The 19,341-nt window shown below is 37.9% G+C and overlaps 2 protein-coding genes and 1 long non-coding RNA gene across 5 annotated transcripts in view; 2 read left to right on the plus strand and 1 right to left on the minus strand.

Moving 5' to 3' along the window:
* Positions 1-1,240: 1,240 nt before the first annotated feature.
* On the plus strand, positions 1,241-4,021 carry ermn (ermin). The gene is made up of 2 exons (XM_007570268.2): positions 1,241-1,899; positions 1,984-4,021. The coding sequence occupies exons 1-2, from the start codon at positions 1,383-1,385 to the stop codon at positions 2,346-2,348; spliced, it is 882 nt and encodes a 293-aa protein (XP_007570330.1). The 5' UTR covers positions 1,241-1,382; the 3' UTR covers positions 2,349-4,021.
* Positions 3,857-11,027, minus strand: galnt5 (polypeptide N-acetylgalactosaminyltransferase 5). Its single transcript, XM_007570270.2, has 10 exons — positions 9,654-11,027; positions 9,407-9,573; positions 9,147-9,266; positions 7,584-7,719; positions 7,350-7,469; positions 6,566-6,683; positions 6,138-6,467; positions 5,889-5,969; positions 4,562-4,714; positions 3,857-4,469 (listed from the first exon to the last, which is right to left on the minus strand). The coding sequence occupies exons 1-10, from the start codon at positions 10,625-10,627 to the stop codon at positions 4,329-4,331; spliced, it is 2,340 nt and encodes a 779-aa protein (XP_007570332.1). The 5' UTR covers positions 10,628-11,027; the 3' UTR covers positions 3,857-4,328.
* A 54-nt stretch (positions 11,028-11,081) lies between these two features.
* Positions 11,082-19,341, plus strand: part of LOC103150586 (uncharacterized) — a 23,199-nt gene continuing 14,939 nt past the window's right edge. For 2 of the 3 annotated variants that reach the window (XR_001664510.1, XR_001664512.1), the window contains exons 1-2: positions 11,249-11,351; positions 11,652-11,734. This is a non-coding gene — a long non-coding RNA (uncharacterized LOC103150586). Of the gene's footprint in view, positions 11,169-11,248; positions 11,352-11,651; positions 11,735-19,341 lie in introns of those variants that run through there. The other variant, XR_001664511.1, reaches the window with a different exon arrangement.

The following is a 19,341-nucleotide window of genomic DNA, read 5'->3' on the forward strand; positions in this document are numbered from 1 at the left end:
AAGGAAGAAATGAAGTTCTGCGGTCAAATGAAACCAAAATCGAGCTCTTGAACGTCGACTTGACCCACCATGTTTGGAGGAAGAGAAATGCTGAGGTTGATCAAAAGAGCAATCATCACACATGAAGGAGAAAGCATTATGCTTTGTGGATAACTTTCCGATCAGTGTGCACAATGATTTCACCTCATTATGAGGCCAACAGACAAGGCCATCAAACATATGTGAACTACCGTCAGACACAAAAAGTGGACACTAGCATGGCCGTGATCAAAGAAATACCCCCAAAGCAACAAAGAAGTGGATAAAAAGCATACAGTTCACCTTGAAACCTTGCCCTGTTTTCAGACCTCTTCTAGAGAAATGTGTGAAAAAAGCAGAGTGAAAAAAGCAGAAGTTTTGCAAAGGCAAATCAGTCAAGAAATGTAGAAAAATGTTTTCTGGAGAGATGGATACCTCTCCACAAACAAGAAACTCATTTCTCGTCATTGAAGTAGTTTTGGACTACATCACGCTGTGCTTGATAATGAAGATGCTCACAGTGGCTCTCAAAATGATCGTTGCTTTATTTTTATGAGGTAGCACTTAAAACTTAGTATGTCGAATGTTGATTGCACGAGCTAATTATCAAATACCTACAGTATGAGGTGAGAGGACTTACCTTCGAGACGGAATTGGTGAGTCATTGATCGTGTTGTTGGCTTCCGTGCTAGCTTAACCACCTCATGTTATTGGTATGGTTGAACGAGTCAGTTAGCCTTAGCTAATTGCCCTAATAGCTAAGTCGCCATATGCAGTTTTATGGTCCTGTTAGCCTTATTGCTAACTAGCCCCACTAGCTAATCCTGCCCTTTTGAATAGCATTGGTAGAATATGTGGGACTTTTTTTTTTTTTTGCCTGTTTCTCTAACTACTACATGAAATTATTTTGGAATTTATTCTGATTGTGAGTCTACTGAATAACAAGTTAAAATCTGAGTGGTTGAAAAACTTAAGGCCCCAACCTTATTAAAAGCTGAAGAAACATTGCAGTGTAACAATGTATATTAAGTCACAGTCATGTTTGGGGATGTATACTAATACTAAGTGAGACTTTTAAGTTTTACAGAAAGCTGAGATTTAAGAACGAGAACAATTGCTCCATATACAGCTGGTTTCACCACAATGAACCTTTGTTGGGCCACAACAAAACCCCTGTTCTTCAGTGAGTCAACAAAACACACAGATTTCCATGGTACAAACGCTAGAGAGCACCATGCAGACCCCTCCCGAATCAACTGTGGGCTGGACGCTTTCCTCGCTCTTTAATGAACGACAACAACATGCTGGAGGAAGACGTGACTGTTTTTGTTTAGCTTTAGATTCAGCAAACAGAATCATAGACGATGGCAACAACTCTTTCAAACGAATCAAAACTCAGAGCTGATGAAGAAGAAGAAGATGCGCAAGCTTCCAAGATACTGGAGATTATTAATGGGAGAACTGTTGACCCCTCAAAAGTGACAGAAGAGTCTGAGGACAGAGAAGTTTGGTCAATGGAGATGGGAGATGACTCGGTGTTCTACAGCGATGAGGAGCACGCTCAGTTGGACAAGGAATCTGCCAATTTACCTGGCTTCAGTGGCAAAAGGTGCAAAAATCTTTTTAACAGTGTGGCAGATGGTGAAGACAACCAACAGATGGAGACTAATCCAGGAGAGAAAGGAAACTTGGAGATGAAGAAGGAATTGAACCAGTGCATCATCTGGACTGAAGAGGAAAAGCAGAAGCTTGAGACATTTACTACTAAAAGAATGCATGTTTCGGACCCTGGGGAATCATCTGCAGAGTCTTATGTCACTCCTGGAAAGTTTGGGAAAACTTCTGGAGAGTTTGTGCAGCAAAATAAAGCAGCATCAAATGGTATGATATTCTTAAAAGTCTTGGGAAAACAAATGTTTTAACATTTGCATTTACAAATGCCTACTTTTGCTTCTTATTTTTCAGCGGACCAAGTTAAGAAAGAGGAAGTGATGACAGAAGCAGACACCTCAAATCGACACCTGTTTGACTTACTCAACAATGACGGTTATATAAAGCTGAATGGGGATGCAGAATTTCTTCAAAGACTGTCTGGTGCTGACAGCCAGAGATCAAGTGACATGCAGCCTGAGGGAGATGTGGAAGCAGACTTCCTGCAGTACCCCAGCCAAGGTCAGCTGAACCTGCCTGGGCCAACGCAGTCTGACTGCAGCGCCTTCAACCACCTCTCCTCCTCCAAATACAGCACCGTGTCCTACCGCAGGATCCGCAGAGGCAACACGCGACAGAGGATAGAGGAGTTTGAGTTCCTGCTGACGAGTAAAAAATAACCTGCTTTTCAAATCTATTAAGAAAACAAAATGAAGGGCCAAACACATGACTACAACTAGCTTACAAAGTGTTCCAGCTCTGAAATGTGAAATGTATGTCAGTAGTTTCAGAAACCCAAGATGATATTCACAATATACTTACATTTGTGACGCTCCTAAATCTATTTTAATGCCGTTATGTTTGAGAAATGCCTAACATTGCTGTTATTTATTTATTGTGGATATGTATGTTATACTAATTTGGGGATCTGAATGGTTTATTTGAACCAAAGAGATGATCATACAACAAACTGCAATGATTAAAAAACAGAAAAAAAAAAAAAGAAAGTATTAGGCACACGTTTGAATTTACTGAGGATTTTCTGGGTCAAATTTATAAGCAGATGCTCAAATACACATATGAACGGCACACACGTTTCATAAAAGTTCAGATGCTACATCCTTTTTGTGGCCATTCAGAAGCTTCCGGCGTCAGTGTGGCATTTTGGCAGACATGGTTTAGCCTCTTTTAACCAGTTCGGATGCGGTTAGGATTGTCGTTCTGCTGAGACATTTAAGTCGTGTTTGAGTTTCAACTGTATGTTGATTTGATCAGGAATTAAGGATATTGGAGCTACACTTCTTCATTACCCATCAACTTTGTGCACAAACGATCTTACGGTATGATGCTGCCAACATCATGCTAGCCAGTGAATGGATCAGTATCAGGTGAAAGCCTCACCTCGACTCCTCCAAACATACTTTTGTGGAAAAAAAAAAATTACTCAGTCTTTGATCATAAAAACTTTTCTCCAGAAGATGTTTGGTGCTGATTTTGGAGCAGACGGTTCCCTCTAGGTCGACACCGCCTCAGATCGTTCTACTGTTAAACTGGCTTTACTCTGGACTATTACTCTTACGTTTGAGCCTGGGTGGTTCGTGAATGTCCAAGCCAACTTTCTTTCACTGGAGGAAGCAGTTCAGGTCAGATAGTTAAAATCTGGATGTAGATGTGTATCCCACAAAAACAAAAATCTTAAGCAGATTTAGCTAATGCAATGGCCTTGTAGACAAGGTATGAGCTGTGCTTAAAAGCCACAACTGAGGCAGGCAAACAACCAGTTCAAATATTATATCTGGATAGAACGATACTACACACTACAGTTGACTTACTAAGACTTGAATAACACGTCCTAATAATACTTAGAAGAAAAACAAAATCAGATAATGTTTTAAAAGCCCACGTCAGTACAATATTTCTGCAGATATGTCATATTCACTGGATTTTGTAAGTATAAAGAGTGAAATTAAAATATGAATTGGAAGTTTTTTAAAGTACAGCTTCAATAACTTGCAAGAGTTGCACTGTGACATTTGTAGGAGTAAAATCTGTTCTATCCATCATCATCATGGCTAAAGACTAAACAAAATAAAGAATTCTAGCAAGATTTTTATGACTGTTTTATATTCATTATAAGATGCTTCTTCTATTAGTTTGGCCAAAAAGAGTTCAACAGTTGGATAAAATGTTTGCTCACAACACAGGTTTATTTAGGCATCTGAACCAACACTCCCCCCTAGTGTTAAGAAAAGAAATCATACCATTGAGAGTTTTAAATCAAATCAAAAGGATAAGGCATTTAACCCCAAATAAGCAGCATATATTACACCACATCCTGTAACCCACACTTTTTTTAATGTAAAATAATAAATTCTTCATTTGTTATTCAGTCTATGAAGAAGCAAAATCTGAGGCACTATTAAACCATTAAACTGGGATTTTTTTTTCCACAGATCTCAATTTTAATCCCAGTTTTTTTTAAAAACACTCCCAGTGTGTTAAATGAGATTGCTATCCTCTAGCAACCAACCCACACCAGCTGATGGATATTCATGCACATTTCTTCCACTGAACCGCTTCAGTCAGTCCAGGTGTGACGGCTGGACCACAGTTTACGCAGTAAAGCCAGTGGATGTTTCCACAAAGTGTCGTTAAACTCGTCATTGGAGGTGGTAACGTGTAAACTCCCACTTTTGGAAGACGCTGCTGGGCTGACATGGACGCAGACGGACAGAGTCATCCCGAGGTTCCGCTTCTAGGCACATGTGGCTGGGAACAAACTCCGAGATGAGATGTTCCGTCTTTGCAAGCACAAAAGAGGAAGCACAATTAATAAACAAAGCAGTAAGTACGTCTTTAATTCCACTACAGCGGCAGTGTGCAGAGAACTTACTAGAGCCGAGTTGGAAGTTTTGTAGGACCAGCGGAGTTCACGTTTGGTGTTGTCACATGGCACCAAAGCGAAGCCACTTCCTGTGCTTTGGGCAGCAACACAGAGGTCCTGGTGTCGAATGCTCTTCAACCAGGTGTAATTAAATTGCTGATTCTGAAATACAAGGAATAAAAAAGGGAAGAGTTAATGTGTTGTCAAAGTTCTTAAAACACCTTGGAGAAGTTTTGATAACATCTAAAATTTTTCTCACGTTACAAACTTCAGTGTATTTTATGTAAGAAATGAATACAAACTCACAAAAATAATTGTAATCTGGATGAAAAAACATTATTTAAATGATTTAAATCTAATTGCATTTAGCTCCTCAGAGTCAACACTTTGTAAAACTGCCTTTTGTTGTGATTAAAGCAACAATTCCTTAGGTTTTAACCACCAAACTTTTTTTTTTTACAGATTTTTCACTGGAAATGGCTGAAACTCGGACTGGATTGAGTGTCTTTGAACATTAATATTCAAGTCTTGCCACAGATTCTTAATTGGATTGGGTCCTTACTGTGACTAGGCCATTCTATCACGTGAAAAAGCTTTGATCCAAACCATTAGACTGCAGCTTTCACTCCATGTTTAAGGTTGTTGTCCTGCTGGAAGACAAACTTCGGCTTCAGATTCAAGTCTTTTGTGCCATCCAACAGGTTTTCTTCCAGGATTACAGTATTTATGGTTCAGTATTCAAATATACACCTGTTAGTGGATTTCCAAATGCAAATTATTCACAAAGATTCACCTACTAGCCTATTTTCTGAACAGTTTATCCATAATGTCCAAAGAAGGGTATACATAAATGCATGATATGTTGTTTTTTTTTAATAAGAAATGTAACAAAAAAGTATAATTTTCTTATCTTTCATAATCATGCAACTATTTTGTGTTGTTCTATCTCATATGTTGAGAGTTGACACAGTAAAAAGGTTTAATGGGTATAAATACTTTTTGCAAAGCACTGTGTTTATTGCACAATCCCAGTGCTGTACACCATGAAGACAATTAGTTACTAAGAAATGCCTCAATGAGGGTGCTCTGAATCCAAAAGCATCAGATTTAGAAAGCCTCTGTCTGTTGAACTCCACCCTTGTTTGTCATGGCTTTGTTCCCAGCTCAGACTCTGAATGCATTTGCGTAAGCAAATTCTCTTTTTGTTATGCTACGGCCACAAACTTGCAATTAATTCAAAAATATCTTCCCCTCAGAAAGATTACGAGTAAAAACTGCAAAAACATTTTCTAAAATCTGCAGTAACATAAAGATCAAAGACAAAACAACTCTTTACCTGATTACTAAGATCACAGATCTCAAAGGACAAAGAGTCTTTCTGCAGGGCGAGGCATTTTCTCAAGCCCCGATTGAAGACCTAGAAAATAAAATCAAACTTTCAGAGATATAAAACTGCAGTGCTGCAAAGATATTTTGATTATTTTGATGAAAAGGTCAACGGAACCTTCATGAAGCAAAGCAGCATAATCAGCTTCATCTGATAAAAACTTTACAAACAGCACTCTCTCTGAATTCAACTACATACCAGGCCCTCAGCTTTGACTGCGGGAGTATCCATGTCCGGAAACACGTTATCCAGGTACCACTTGAAGCTCTTGCATTTGAGCTTCTTCCTCAGCTCAATCTGTTCTGTGAGGTTGCCAATGTCAATGACCTTTTTATCCAGCAGGTGCTGGTACCCGTGGCCATAGAAAAGGTCTTTGTACTCGTCCAGCCAAACCTCGGCCACCCTCGCCAGGTTACGCTCCACTGTTTTCTGCCTGTCCTTCGGGAATTTGTAGGGATTCTGTCCTCGGAAAATGTGTCCCACGCGCGAGCAGGGGATGATCTCGATCTCTCCTCCGCACATCCAGATCTGTTTTAAAATGGCAACATTGTTCAAGCAGCTGGAGCCAAGTGGACAGAAATAGAGTGACCACAGTTCAGAGAGCCAAAAACAAAAGGGATTTTCACCTTGAATGAAATCTCCATGTTCTCTCCACCCCACACATCCAGACCAGGATCATAAGCGCCGAGCTCAAAGAAATACTTTTTGTCAATGGAAAAAAGGCCACCTGCCATAACTGGACACCTGAAAGATGAGATGGAGCCAAATGGTTTTCCTGCAGGAATCTTTTCAAGAAAACAGAGGAATTTTCTGGGGGTATTTCTTTACCCCCACTCCCCCAGTTTCAAATACCTCTATAAAAGGATAAAAACAAAGTACATCTCCATAGATATCTAAGCATGGAAATCTTCATTTTGTTTCACAGAGCATCTGCTATAATAGTTTAGAATGATGTTAAATAAATTAGAGTGAAGGTGCTGTAAATCAGTGGTTATAATTGCACTGCTGAAAATAATTTTTCATTACATTTTTCATTAAAATTATGATGTTACTGTTTTCAGATGCCTGCCTCCTTTGTTGCCATAAATAAAGTTGTCCAGTGGTTGTGTTTGTAAATATCAACCAATATTACGGTTTACGCAAATTGTGAAGATTTACATACTAGAAAGCTGTTGTCGTGCACCTCGTCATTTTATTACTTTTCTTTTCAGAGCAGAAATACCAAAGAAGGCATTTACTGGTAATGGCTCTCTATGAAAATCAAGAAGCACACAACAAAAAGCAGAAGAGATGCAGAGTTCTGTTACCCTGATAAGAGTTCAGGGAAACAGAAGGATGTAAAACATGCCTAATAGGGCCAAAACTAAATGCGAAATATAAAGAACAGAAAGGCGTTGGTGAGGACGATACCTGATTGGATCTGTAACTTTCATGTTGTTCTTTTTAATGACATCCTCTGGTACTGGGCTCCAGCCAAACACCAAAGGCCATTTAAAAATCCCTCTTTGGAAGTTGTCGACGAGCATGTAACTGCGGATAATAAACACAAAGTCACACTTTTTACTGGGTCAAATACAAAAGATATTTCTTATTTAAATGCAGAGTATTGCTAATCTCAAATCCAATTTACGGTAAGTTAGTTACCTCATGTCCTTATCGCTGATGACTTCGATAACTGGACAAGGCACCTTCTTGCGATCCAGGTAGACTCTCTCCAGTAGCGGCTCCAGCCAGCCCACATTACATTCAATATGGGAGTCAAGAAAGGTAAGAACCTCGCCTGCATTAAACGAAAACAAACACTTATTTTCAGTTAAAGTCAATATTGGCCTCTACGTAATACACATATTTTAAAATTGTGTATTACTGTAGTATTGATCTTGTTGATTTTCTGAATCTACCACTCATGCCCACACCTTACAACTATGCAGAGACAGCTTGGACAAATACATAAGGAAGTCTGCTTTGACAAGGTGACATGCCTTATGCCTTTGATGCATAAGGTGACATGCCTTATGGATCAAAGGCATAAGGCATGTCACTTTGTGACATTCATTTATATGCTCCTATCCAATTTTAGCACATGAGAGACGTGTAGCTATTCTGTTCCTGCAAACATATGGTTGTGTGACTGCAGGTGATTTATGATCAGACAGCAATTCAATTAAAACCTCAATGTATTTTATTGGGATTTTATGCGACAGATCAACCCAAAGTAGTGCATAATTCAAGGAAAATGATACATCATCTTCAAAATGTCTTACATGACAATGCAGGTCTGTTCACCTAAACCAACAGGCCATGAGAAGAGAGCAGTAATCAGCAGCCAAGGAGTCGGTGGTAGCTCTGGAGGAGCAGCAGCAATGCAAACCTCAGGTGAGAGAGTGAGTAGACAGGGCAACTATTTGTTGTGCATGCTGCAAATCTGGTCTTTATGAAAGAATGGTAAAAAAAAGAAGAAAAAAAGACATTGTTGAAAGAAAGCTAAAAAGAGGGAGGTTTTGCTTGCAGTTTGACCTAAGCCATGTAGAGAACACAGCCTGCGTTTCACAAAAAGTCTGCCACATGTGGTTAAACGAGATCAAAAATGAGACCGAATTTGAACTTTGTGACCTACATTCATAACGTGTGGCAGAGAACTGGGATGAGAACCTTCTAAAGGCACCATTCCCGACTGTGAAACAAAGCAGTGGCACCATGACGCTGTGGTGATGCTTTATTTAAGCAGGGTGAGCAGGATGCTGGTCAGAGTTGATGGGAAGATGGATGAAAATAAACAGGACAAGCCACAAAGAAAACCTGTTTCAGGCTGCAAAAGACTTGAGACCTGAGATTCTCCTTCCTGCAGGACAATGTTCTTAATGCAGTCTAATCTGATGTTGCAATGTTTTCAATCTCAATTAGGTTGAGCTGTTTTGTAAAGTTTATACAAAACTTTAAGCCTCTAGTTATGCAAAGCCGGTATTCAGGAGGATGCATGTCACACTTTTTTCAGATTGTACACAGTTCTGCTCTATTTTGTGTTGGCCAATCACATAAAGTGCTGGTAAAATGTGCTGAAGTTTGTGGTTTTAATGTGACAAAACGTCTAGGATTATGAACAATTTAATCTCAAACTCCCCTTAGTTGTGATAATGACGTGTAACTGTTTTGATTAAACCTTAAAGTTAGAAAAAAATATTCTCATGAACGATGTAGCATCTTTACCTTTGGCAACTGCTGCTCCAGCCAGTCTCGCTCGGATCAGGCCCTGTCGCTCCTTTAGACGAATGATTCGCACTTTGGGAAACTGTGACATGTACTCATCCAGCTGCTTCTTCAGATAGTCTAAAAAAACCCATCAGTGTCAAGTAAGATCCAAGGACGAATGTTACACTAAATGCAGGAAATTTATTTTAAGAAGTGCTGAAATGCTTATTGTTGTGAGAGTAAATTTGATAGATTATAGTTAGCGGTGAGGGTCTTACCTTTAGTACTGGCATCATCAACCAGGATAATCTCCTTGAGGAGGTGCGGTGGAGATCTGTTGAGAACACTGTGGACAGAGCGAAGGAGAGTGGACCACACCTCGTCCACAAAGCAGAAAATCACAGTGGTGGTGGGCAAATCGTCATGGACCAGATTCTGTGCACACCTGGAAACCGAACAAACGACTCAGATGGAGCCGGCAGGGCCGTTTTTCAGTTGAAATGCCGGACAGAACAGAGTACTCACGTTTCCGGCCTGGTGTCGGGAACGCCACGGTCCACTGGGATCTGGTCGCTGAGGTAGACGTTGAAGTGGCCCTCGTTCCATCTCTTCATCACCTCTGCGTTTTTACTACCCGGAAGGATCACCGGCTGGCCGAACTGGCCGACAGCATTGGGGTCTCTGGGGGCGTGGGTCGCGTCCAGAGAAAGCACTTTGTGGACGCCTGGTTTCCTGACGGCGCTGGAGTTGTCCCCTGCTTGCAGGTTGATCTTTGGCTTCACGTCCTCCTTCCCGTTAACATCCTTGACGGGTGTTTGCTGAGATATTGTCTTAACAGGGTGTGCCTCCTCTGCCGTAGGATGACTCACTTTTATTCCATGCTTAATTAGATCCTTCTCAGCCTTTTCGTCCGCCTTTAATTCCTTCTCTTTTAAAGGTTTGTGTGCAAATTGAGCAGATTTATTAAGTTCTGTCTTTAAAACTGGCTTGTTTGTCTCAACAGCTGGTTGCACTTGAGTCACACTGGCCACTGCTACGTTTAAATCCAAGTTCACTGCCTTCTTCTTAGGAAGGCTTTCTCCATTGTTTTGGTTAGATAAAGCAGATTTAGAGTTGTCACTTTTGAAATCGCGACCTTCCTGTCTCTGATTAGATTGCTTGACCTCAAACTTTGGATTCAGTTTATGTCTATAGATGTGGTCCAGATTGAGGTTGGGGCTCTGCTGTATATTCCCAGGACGTGTCACCCTCTGCACTGGGTGTCTGAACCCCCTCCTTTTTGCCTGCGTGACCACAATATGTTGCTGTTGATGCTGCTGTTTCTTCATCATCATGATCTCCTTCTCTCGGATCACCCTCTCTTTCACCAACTGGCTGTTCACGTCGTTTATGGACATGCGAAGAGCTGCCATGTCAAACAGCAGCCAAATCACTGAAGCAACAAACACGAAGGCGAGCACCCTCCCACTGCCCCGCAGGTATCTTCTAACCTTCATCATTTTCAGGTGTCTGATAGCAAACCTACATGTGTTAAAGTGTCATTCTTGAAATGAAATACTTCTGTGCAAACTTTGAGGAAGTTACGTGCCTGCGTGGCATGTATATCACGGAGAACCGGGAGCAGCCAGAGCTATCAGTCAAGACATCCAGCAGAGTCTGACAACAGTCAGGCGACACAAAGTGGGTTTAATCCCTCCATACCGTCCCGCTCCTGTCACGTCCAGCCACCCGGAAACGTCATATCCAAGACGAAAGATTCAACAAATCGGTCCAAGTTAGTAAAAACTCACCTAAAAAAGTCTTCTGTAGCGACGTCTTGCCGACTCACAACTTCTTTAACAGACATATTTTTGTATGAGGACGTAGCAACTGAGTTTTACTTTGTCAGTGCTCTGATTGGACGAGATATCGGGGAAGTCTGGCCTCCAAGATCCTGGAAAATATCCGGAGAAAGGTGGAAGGACACAGGAAGCGCGGTGTTGCTCCTTCAGCGTAAAACTCACCGTGTTTAACTTAAAGGCACAGTTCATGATTTTTGAGGTGAGTTTCTATGAAATGCAGTAATATATTACCTACAGTCGATAGCTATCGTGGTGTCTTCCTGATTTGTTTGACACGGAGGCTGAAGCTAATAGCTATTAGCTAACCCCTGGTGTCTTGACTGACACCAATGACTGTCCTTCAAAAAGTTTGAAAGACAATGACTGTTAAAGCATTTACCTGGTAATTGCTTTGACCAAATTTTTAGTTAATCTTAAATCTTTTTCATTTAATATGACAGTTACACCGGTTTGAAATAACTAAACAGAGGCCTAGACTGCAGGTAAAATTTTAGCTGCTCAGTTTAGCAAACCACCACTTCCAAAACCATAATCACTCATGAATTTAAAAGCTCTAACACAACTGTTATTTTAATAATTGGTATTTTTACACAGATCTCCCTGTAAAAATTGTTGTGTTTTATTAACTCGTTTACTCTATCACTCATGTTTAATGACCTAATACAGCAATTCTGCTTTTCAGGAAAATGAATATATGACAACTTCTTGGTGAAGAGGAGTCAGAATTTAGCAACAGCCGTAAAACCTTCATTTCAAAGTGCACAGGTAAGATTATTCAGTTAGTGTACATAGCTCATGTTTAATTAAAACTTTTAATTAATTTAAATTGATTTGGTTAGAAATGTATTTTGTTTTTCTGTCAGAAGCAGAAGCAGAAGGAAGGAATGTGTTCACTGTAGAAGATCAATTTATCAAAATCGAAGGCATTTAAAGTCTTTATTTGAATACAATTTTGCATGTTTTACATTTAGAAATGTTCTGCTGCTGCACTTACAACTTAAACATATTTTATTATGCCAGTTAACTACATCTTGTTCCTGCTTTCATCTCTGTTTTTCAAAATATTAACTGATATAAACAATATGAAAAAGGAAAAAAGAAAGATAATGCAATCAAATGCACCTTATCTAACTGGAAACCGTTGACTGATTTTGCAAAAGAGTCATTTTCTATACACCACACTTTTTATGCTCATTTATCAAGTGTGATGGAGGTTGGATTTAGTTTTATTTTTTTACTTAAAGTTATCTTAATTTGAAAGTCTTAACCGGAAGCACTTTGACATTTCAAACGTTTGCCTCACCTTCACATTTAGAACAACCCACCAGCCATAAATCTCCGGTGTAAATTTTTATAGTAGGTTGGCCACCGCGCGTAACACATCCTGGTCTAGGTGGAGTATTAACAAAGGAAAGGTCTCTCTTAGTCACTTAACTAACCAGACTTTATGCAGTTGAAAGCAATGCCTGTATGCTTTTCCTGACATGAAAGTGTGGATGTGCGTAATACGTTTAAAACATTTTTATAGACAATGACAACTGAGTTTCTCTTCTTTTCTATAGAACAGGTTGAACCTGCTCAAACAAGTACACTACTCAACATGTAGAATAACCAGAAGAACCACTGGGATAATATTATGATAGACTATGTGAAGTATGAATAAATAAATAAAATAATAAAAGTAACCGTCAAACACTGCGGACATTTCACTGATGGTTTAACACTTAGATTCCATTTAATTGATCAAATTTTAATTATTATTTTACAAATGATCTGAAACATTTTTTTTAATAATAGTAAATAGTTTAGACCTTCAGTAATAAATACAGTTATGTATCTAAACACAGCAATTTATCAACTATATCAAGTGAAAGGAGAGCAATAACTTCAAAAATATTACTAGAGAAAAATAAACTATCAAATAAAAAGGCAGTAGAAAAAATGTCAACAAAAAGAAATAAATGAAATTACAAGATGGCATGGTATACTGTGTAACAACAGCATGGTCTTTATAACAGAAAATCTAATTATTGTCTTGTATGGATTTATTCATATTTACATAAACACATTTCAGAAAACTGTGACGTGTTTATAAGTTTATAAGTTAGCATTGTAAACAATTGGGTAAAAACAAGAGCAATACAAGAGTTTTAAAAGTAACAAAGTACTTTTACAACTTAAAATATGACTTATAGTACTAACAATCATGATATTGTTTAAAACTGCTATTTTGAACATGTAAGAGAGAGAGTTGGAGATGTATGTGTTTTAGATGGAAAGGAATTCCAGAGATGGGGGCAGATTGGCTGGAGACTCTTGCCCCCATGGTAGCAAGACAAAAAAATGGGAAAGGTAAGATGAATAGAAGATGAAGATCCAAATCTACATGTAGGTGTGTTGATGTGCAAAAACATCAGACATACAAGGAACAGTGCAAATACTGGCATCCAGGTTTTGAGTTCTATTAGGCAGTTGCAAAAGGAGTTGGGAAAAAGAGTGGACATAGGTTAATTAAAAACATACATCTGGGTGTCAGCGATGGAAATGAACACTGTAGATGTGAAGAAAACCAAGGAGGGAGTTGAAAAGCTATGTTGGCTCTAGACCCGCCAGATCTGACTGGGAAGGGTTTTGACTAGAAGGATCCAGTGACTCCACAAAGATATTTCAATTATTTTCTGGGTGTGTTGCTAAAACCCTGAGAATTTTAAGGTGTAGTCTGTACAAAGTGTGTGACCTACTATCCGTTCAAACTCTGCACATAATCAACACTATTGAGAAGCATGCAAAAACAGAGAAGTTGTAAATAGTTTATATTTTACCAGATTTATCAAAAAATAATAAAAAACAAAGTTTTTGAGCTTCTTTTAGCCATTTACCAATTTAATTATGTAAAATTAGGAGGAAAGTAAATCTTTTTTTAACACTATGCTTTTAAAGTAATTCAAGTCATGGAAAATAATAACTCTTGGTTCCCATTTTTGTTAAACACATTTCAGTCCAAAATATAGGTCAGTCAGCTTCATATACTCCTTGGATAAGCATTTAGGTTGATTAGGATTCTGTGACTACACCAGTTCTGCATTGTGCAGATTCCCACGTAGAGTCCCATTAGTAAAACCTGTGTTACTGCAGCCATTAGGCAGTGATTAGTGGAGGCAACGACAGGTTTTCCTCTTCATCAACAGGCCTCTCTTGGGAGAACCAGTGGCTCCATCCAGCCTATTAATAGTCCCCAACATGAGGAGGGAGGGGAGTGGTACCTCCCATGGTGCCTGCCCTTAACCACACTACACACACTTTCATTAGCGTGTTAGCTAAATGATTGGCCTCAGGATAGCCCCCAAGCCCTGTAACGTACCCACAGGCTTCCTGGTCAATTTATTCATTTATTCACTGATTTCAGCATTCACACTCTTCGTGGTATAATATGGTAGATTTGGCTGGGGGTTTTTTATACAGAAAACTGAATGGAGTGTTTGTGTTGGAAACACAGGCTAATATCGAGGTGACATTAGAATGAACACCAGGCTCCTTTCATAGGGATTATACATTAAAAGATAAATGAGTGAAACAAACCAGTACATGCAAAACAAGTGTAAAAAAAATGGCTGTGAGGAATGTTTTTGGTAACGTTTTATTTTGGTAATTTAAGTAGTAAGGACTCTTATAATACCAACTCTTGTCTTACTCCCAATTTTATCTTCTTACAACCATCTTACAACCATTAATCAAGTTGTGGGTACCAATGAGATGAGGTTTTAAAACTTACTGAGTGATTATTGTTCAACTAAGTTATTACTGAAAGGTTTGATTGTGATTGTTGACCTCAGAGCAACAGATTGACTATTTGGGATGAGTGTTTAAAATGTTGTTAGAGGAAATCCCTTCTTGTATTTAAAATACCGTAGTGATTTGCATGTAAATGCTTGCCTAACAGGCTCTGTCATGCTAACTGCTCCCAGCTTCAACTTTCAGCTATCAGTGAGTCATCTTGGCTAAAAAAAGTTAATAAAAGGTGCATTAAAAACTATCATGAGCTCTGCAATCAAAAATAATAACTCAAAATGAAATCCCATGCATACATTCTGTTGATAGTAGGATGTGTAAAAATGAGTTGAATGTAGTAACATGATATCTTTGGGACATGCTAATTAAAATTACATCATTCGGTCGGTGCAATTTACATAGAGGTCATGTTGTGCTAATATGGCGCACGTAGAAACAGCCGGCTCGCAACAATATGGTTTGGTCTGACCCACTGACATTTCAGCACCAAATTATGCACATTGTGCGAATTAAATTAATTAGGGAATTCATTAAGAAATATGGCTTGCGGAAACGAGTGTAATATTTAGTTATGTGATGTAATTTTCTTTCATTGTTAATACTAATTTGTTTCATAACACTTCCTGAGGTTAGTCGCCCACCCTGTATTAACTGTGATGTATGTAATTTGTTAGCCGTTTAATTAATTGTGATTAGAATTAGTGGATGTGCAGCTTGTTTTGACAGATGGTCCCCATCAGTGAGACCTTTGCGCAATTAAATTCTGATTTCTTTCCGTTATGTGCTGAAGTTGGGCTAGAAAATATGCGGCACGTTTAGAAGCTTCACACAAAGAACAATTATTGCAATTTAACCAATAAAGGAAAACATCCAAACACATTGGATTCATTGCATGCGGTCTCTGCTAGTTTCCCACTTAGTGATGCTGGTTAATTGTAGCTATTAGATATAATAATTACATCCTCATATTATTACTCTTCTTCAGAAAACAAGAGACCTATAAAATCTTTACTGATTGCTTCACATTTTTTTTCCACACTTAATTATTTTACCCACTAATATATTCACCTAATTAATTTCTGCTATATTTTTATTATTATTATTATGTTGTTTGTCGCCCTCTTTAAAATCCCATGCATTCCTTTAGCTTTGATTTGTAATGAGGTAAAACCTGTTTGGACTAAGCGTTGATATAGTAGCGCTTGTCCACAAGATGGCGCTTTAGCTCTGTTCATATAATAACATCTAACACAAAGGAAAATCTTTAAGTTATAGAAAGAATAAGTAAGAAGGATTAAAAGATCATACAATTTTTTGAGAAAGCTTTTATGCTATTTAAAATGAAAATGTGGAATTTAAATCAATCTACAACATCTGTAAATTACCTGATATCGTTGTATTTCTGTCTGGGTTCAGGTTTTGCATCAAACTATCTGTGATTATATAACAGGGGTGCAGGTGCATTGTTTCATAATATTGCATGAAGCCCCTGTGGTTACATCCAGGATGTTTTATGAATCCTTATTGTTCTTTACTGCTGCATTTAGCAAATTTAAGATTATTATTTTCACTCATTCTAATTTTTGTTCTGTTTTTTATTTAAACCCACAGGGACCTGTTATAGGAATCATTATAGTGTCTATTGGCATATAATTATAAAACCAAAACAGTGTTTGCCAATGCTCAGAGAAAGAAAATAGAGAAACAGCACAGTAATTTGCTCAAAGTTCTCTTTATATGCACTGTACACAGGGCTAAAAGCACACATGGACAACAATAACAATTGTATACAGAAATCAGAATCTTCCAATTTCCCTTGATTGACTGTGAATGGGGTTTGGCAGGTTAAATATTGAAAAAATCAAATTATGTTGTCCTGTTCATTAAAGGCATTGAAACGAAGAACTCCTGTTATTTTTGGTCTTTTAGCACATGAACCAACAGTGAATAATTAAATGCACTTTGCATTTGGGTTTCATAAAAGCTGAAGTTAGGGTGTATACTTTGATGCCTATGGGAACGATCTTGTAGATTTTGCATTTAATTTTTTAATAAATTGTTGATTACAGAAATTTAAAATACTTATTTTTCACATTTTTTAAAGTTTGAAGACAATAACTAGGAAATTACGACAGAGCCTAGTGGCAGAGCTATGAGGAAAATAAAATATGTTTGTTGAAGGAAAGGAAAAAAACAAGAAAAGCGGAGACATTGAAATCTCTAATTTCCTCCTTGATAATCAAGTCAAATACTAAATGATATTTTATAGTTTTTCCCCTATTCCTTAAATTCATGCAAACCTATAAACTCCTAGGATTTCATGTTTATAAATGCAAAATCCAACAATATGTATAATAAGTTGATAATATGTTGATATTATACATATTATCAATTATATTATATTTTCCTTTAATTTAATTTAAAAACAGTTTTATTGTAAACATATAGTTTGAGGTATATTTGGGGATGATTTAGTTATTATTTACTTTTCCTATTGTCCAAAATCCTTACACAGTGCTATTTCTCCTTTCACTGTTAATGTCCTAACAAAACAAACAAACAAAAAAAAAATAGGAAACATCAGCTCTGACCTGAAGGACAAATTAAAATTGGTATCGATTAGAAAAAAAAAACTTCTCTTAGTGCATCTCTAATTCTAGACTTAAATAAGAATCTTGAATGGAAATAAATAGCTAATTCATGTTTTTTTAATCTTTAAAATGTTCTGTACATTAAGCCAGTTATTTCATCAGATTGAACATAGCATCTGTGTAACTCTGTGCATCTGCACCTTTCATCTTTTTTTTTTTTTTTTCAGGTGACATGAAGGTGATACGTATTTGGCTCCCAGTGGATATGACTTAATGTCTGACATAAAAAATAACTACATAATTTGTCTCAATCCAGAGGGCTGACTTGGCATGGACGGCTACGGTCCTAAATGTCACCCTGTAATGAGATCTGGCCAAAGGTACACAGTTAGGACAGTGCCCGCTGGCACCTGTGATGCCCACTGGCGGGTTTCTTACCCCACAGCCATTTGGACAACCCCAGTTTCCTTTGTGCACACTGACGTACATGATTTGCATCCAAACAAAAAGTTTCAGTGTTGTCAAGTTTTATTTTCACTTTGCCAATTGAATCATGCAGAAGCAAGAATATATTGTTGCACAAAAGCAAAGCAGAAAATTGTGAGCTACAAATCACAATTACTAGGATAAAAAATGAATACTACGGACAGATTTACAGATCAAGGCAAGACTTTACAAAGATGATACATGCAGATATAAACTGTAGTTTCACGCTTTTGTGATTCACCATTAAAATCCCCCTGATGTCTTAAGCTATACATGACTAAGATCTTCATGAGCTGAAAAATTGCAGTGACCACATAACACTCAGAATTATTCACCAAGAGGCTATCTTCCTAGATGGAAGCAGGAAGACTTTCAGTTTTGAGGAACTTGACTTCTTTTGTTTGACTGCTTTGGGACCTATTGGCGACACACTGCGTTTATTATCTAACAAAGACGCAGGAGATGAGGGAACGTTGTATCTAAATTAACTTTTTCTATTTCCCGGTGAATGAAATCAATTCCATCCTTTTATGTTACTTTTCATCTGCCTTTTGTCTTGTTGCGGAATCTTTTCTCTTTCTCTCTCATTCATCTGTTTTGCCCTTTCCTTGATCTGATAGCATTAAACATATAATTAAGTCATAAAGGAGGGGACTGATGAGTGTAGCAGATGGTAATTGCGTCCTACATTTGAATGAAATGATATGCATTGCTACAATTTACAGCCTTCGCCTCATATTTTATTCAGCAACCTTTTATCTCTTTTCCCGCAGAATTATTCTGCAATAAATTTAGACATCTTATCAATAGCTGGAGTGATAGTGGCAGAAACACGAGAAAAATGAGCCTCAGCCGTTTTCTGCTGTTTAAAATAATTTTCCATAATAAAGGAGCTATCAGAGTCGCTCCATCACTGTAGTGGAGGTGGATGTTCCTGCTGCTGATGAGGCTGCTGTTGGTTTGTGGACAATCTGTCACTCTCCTGTTTGTCTACAGAAATGTAAAAGGACAGACCGAAATTGTTTTTGTGATGTTCAGGGTATGAATTTCACACAGCATAAATAACCAGACGGAACTTACTCAAGATGATAAGAAGTTTTTACACTTTATTTCCTAAACACAAATACTCTACACAGATATGTAAGCTATTGGGTGTTTGATGCTGTTAATACTGCTATTTTAGTTGCTGTAACAGAATAATAGAAAATTGAGTTTAACTTTACGGTTAAACTCCACCATGTAGAGTGGACCACAACAGAACTTCATATTTAGTAACATTTAACCTTATCTAAAAATGTTTTTCACTCAGATTTATAATGACAAATGTACAGAAAATATTTGGAGTTTTTTTTGTAACTATATTAAAAATGGAAAGTGGAAAAAAACCCCACATATGCTAATATTCACAGTCTTTACTCAACACTTTCTTGAAATGCATTTGAGGCATCTTGCCTAATAGACTCAACATCAATAGATATATTTTTTAAGGCTAATTCAGCTTCACCA

The sequence above is a fragment of the Poecilia formosa genome, unplaced genomic scaffold (assembly GCF_000485575.1).
Source record: "Poecilia formosa unplaced genomic scaffold, Poecilia_formosa-5.1.2 Scaffold257, whole genome shotgun sequence".
Taxonomy (NCBI): Eukaryota; Metazoa; Chordata; class Actinopteri; order Cyprinodontiformes; family Poeciliidae; genus Poecilia; species Poecilia formosa.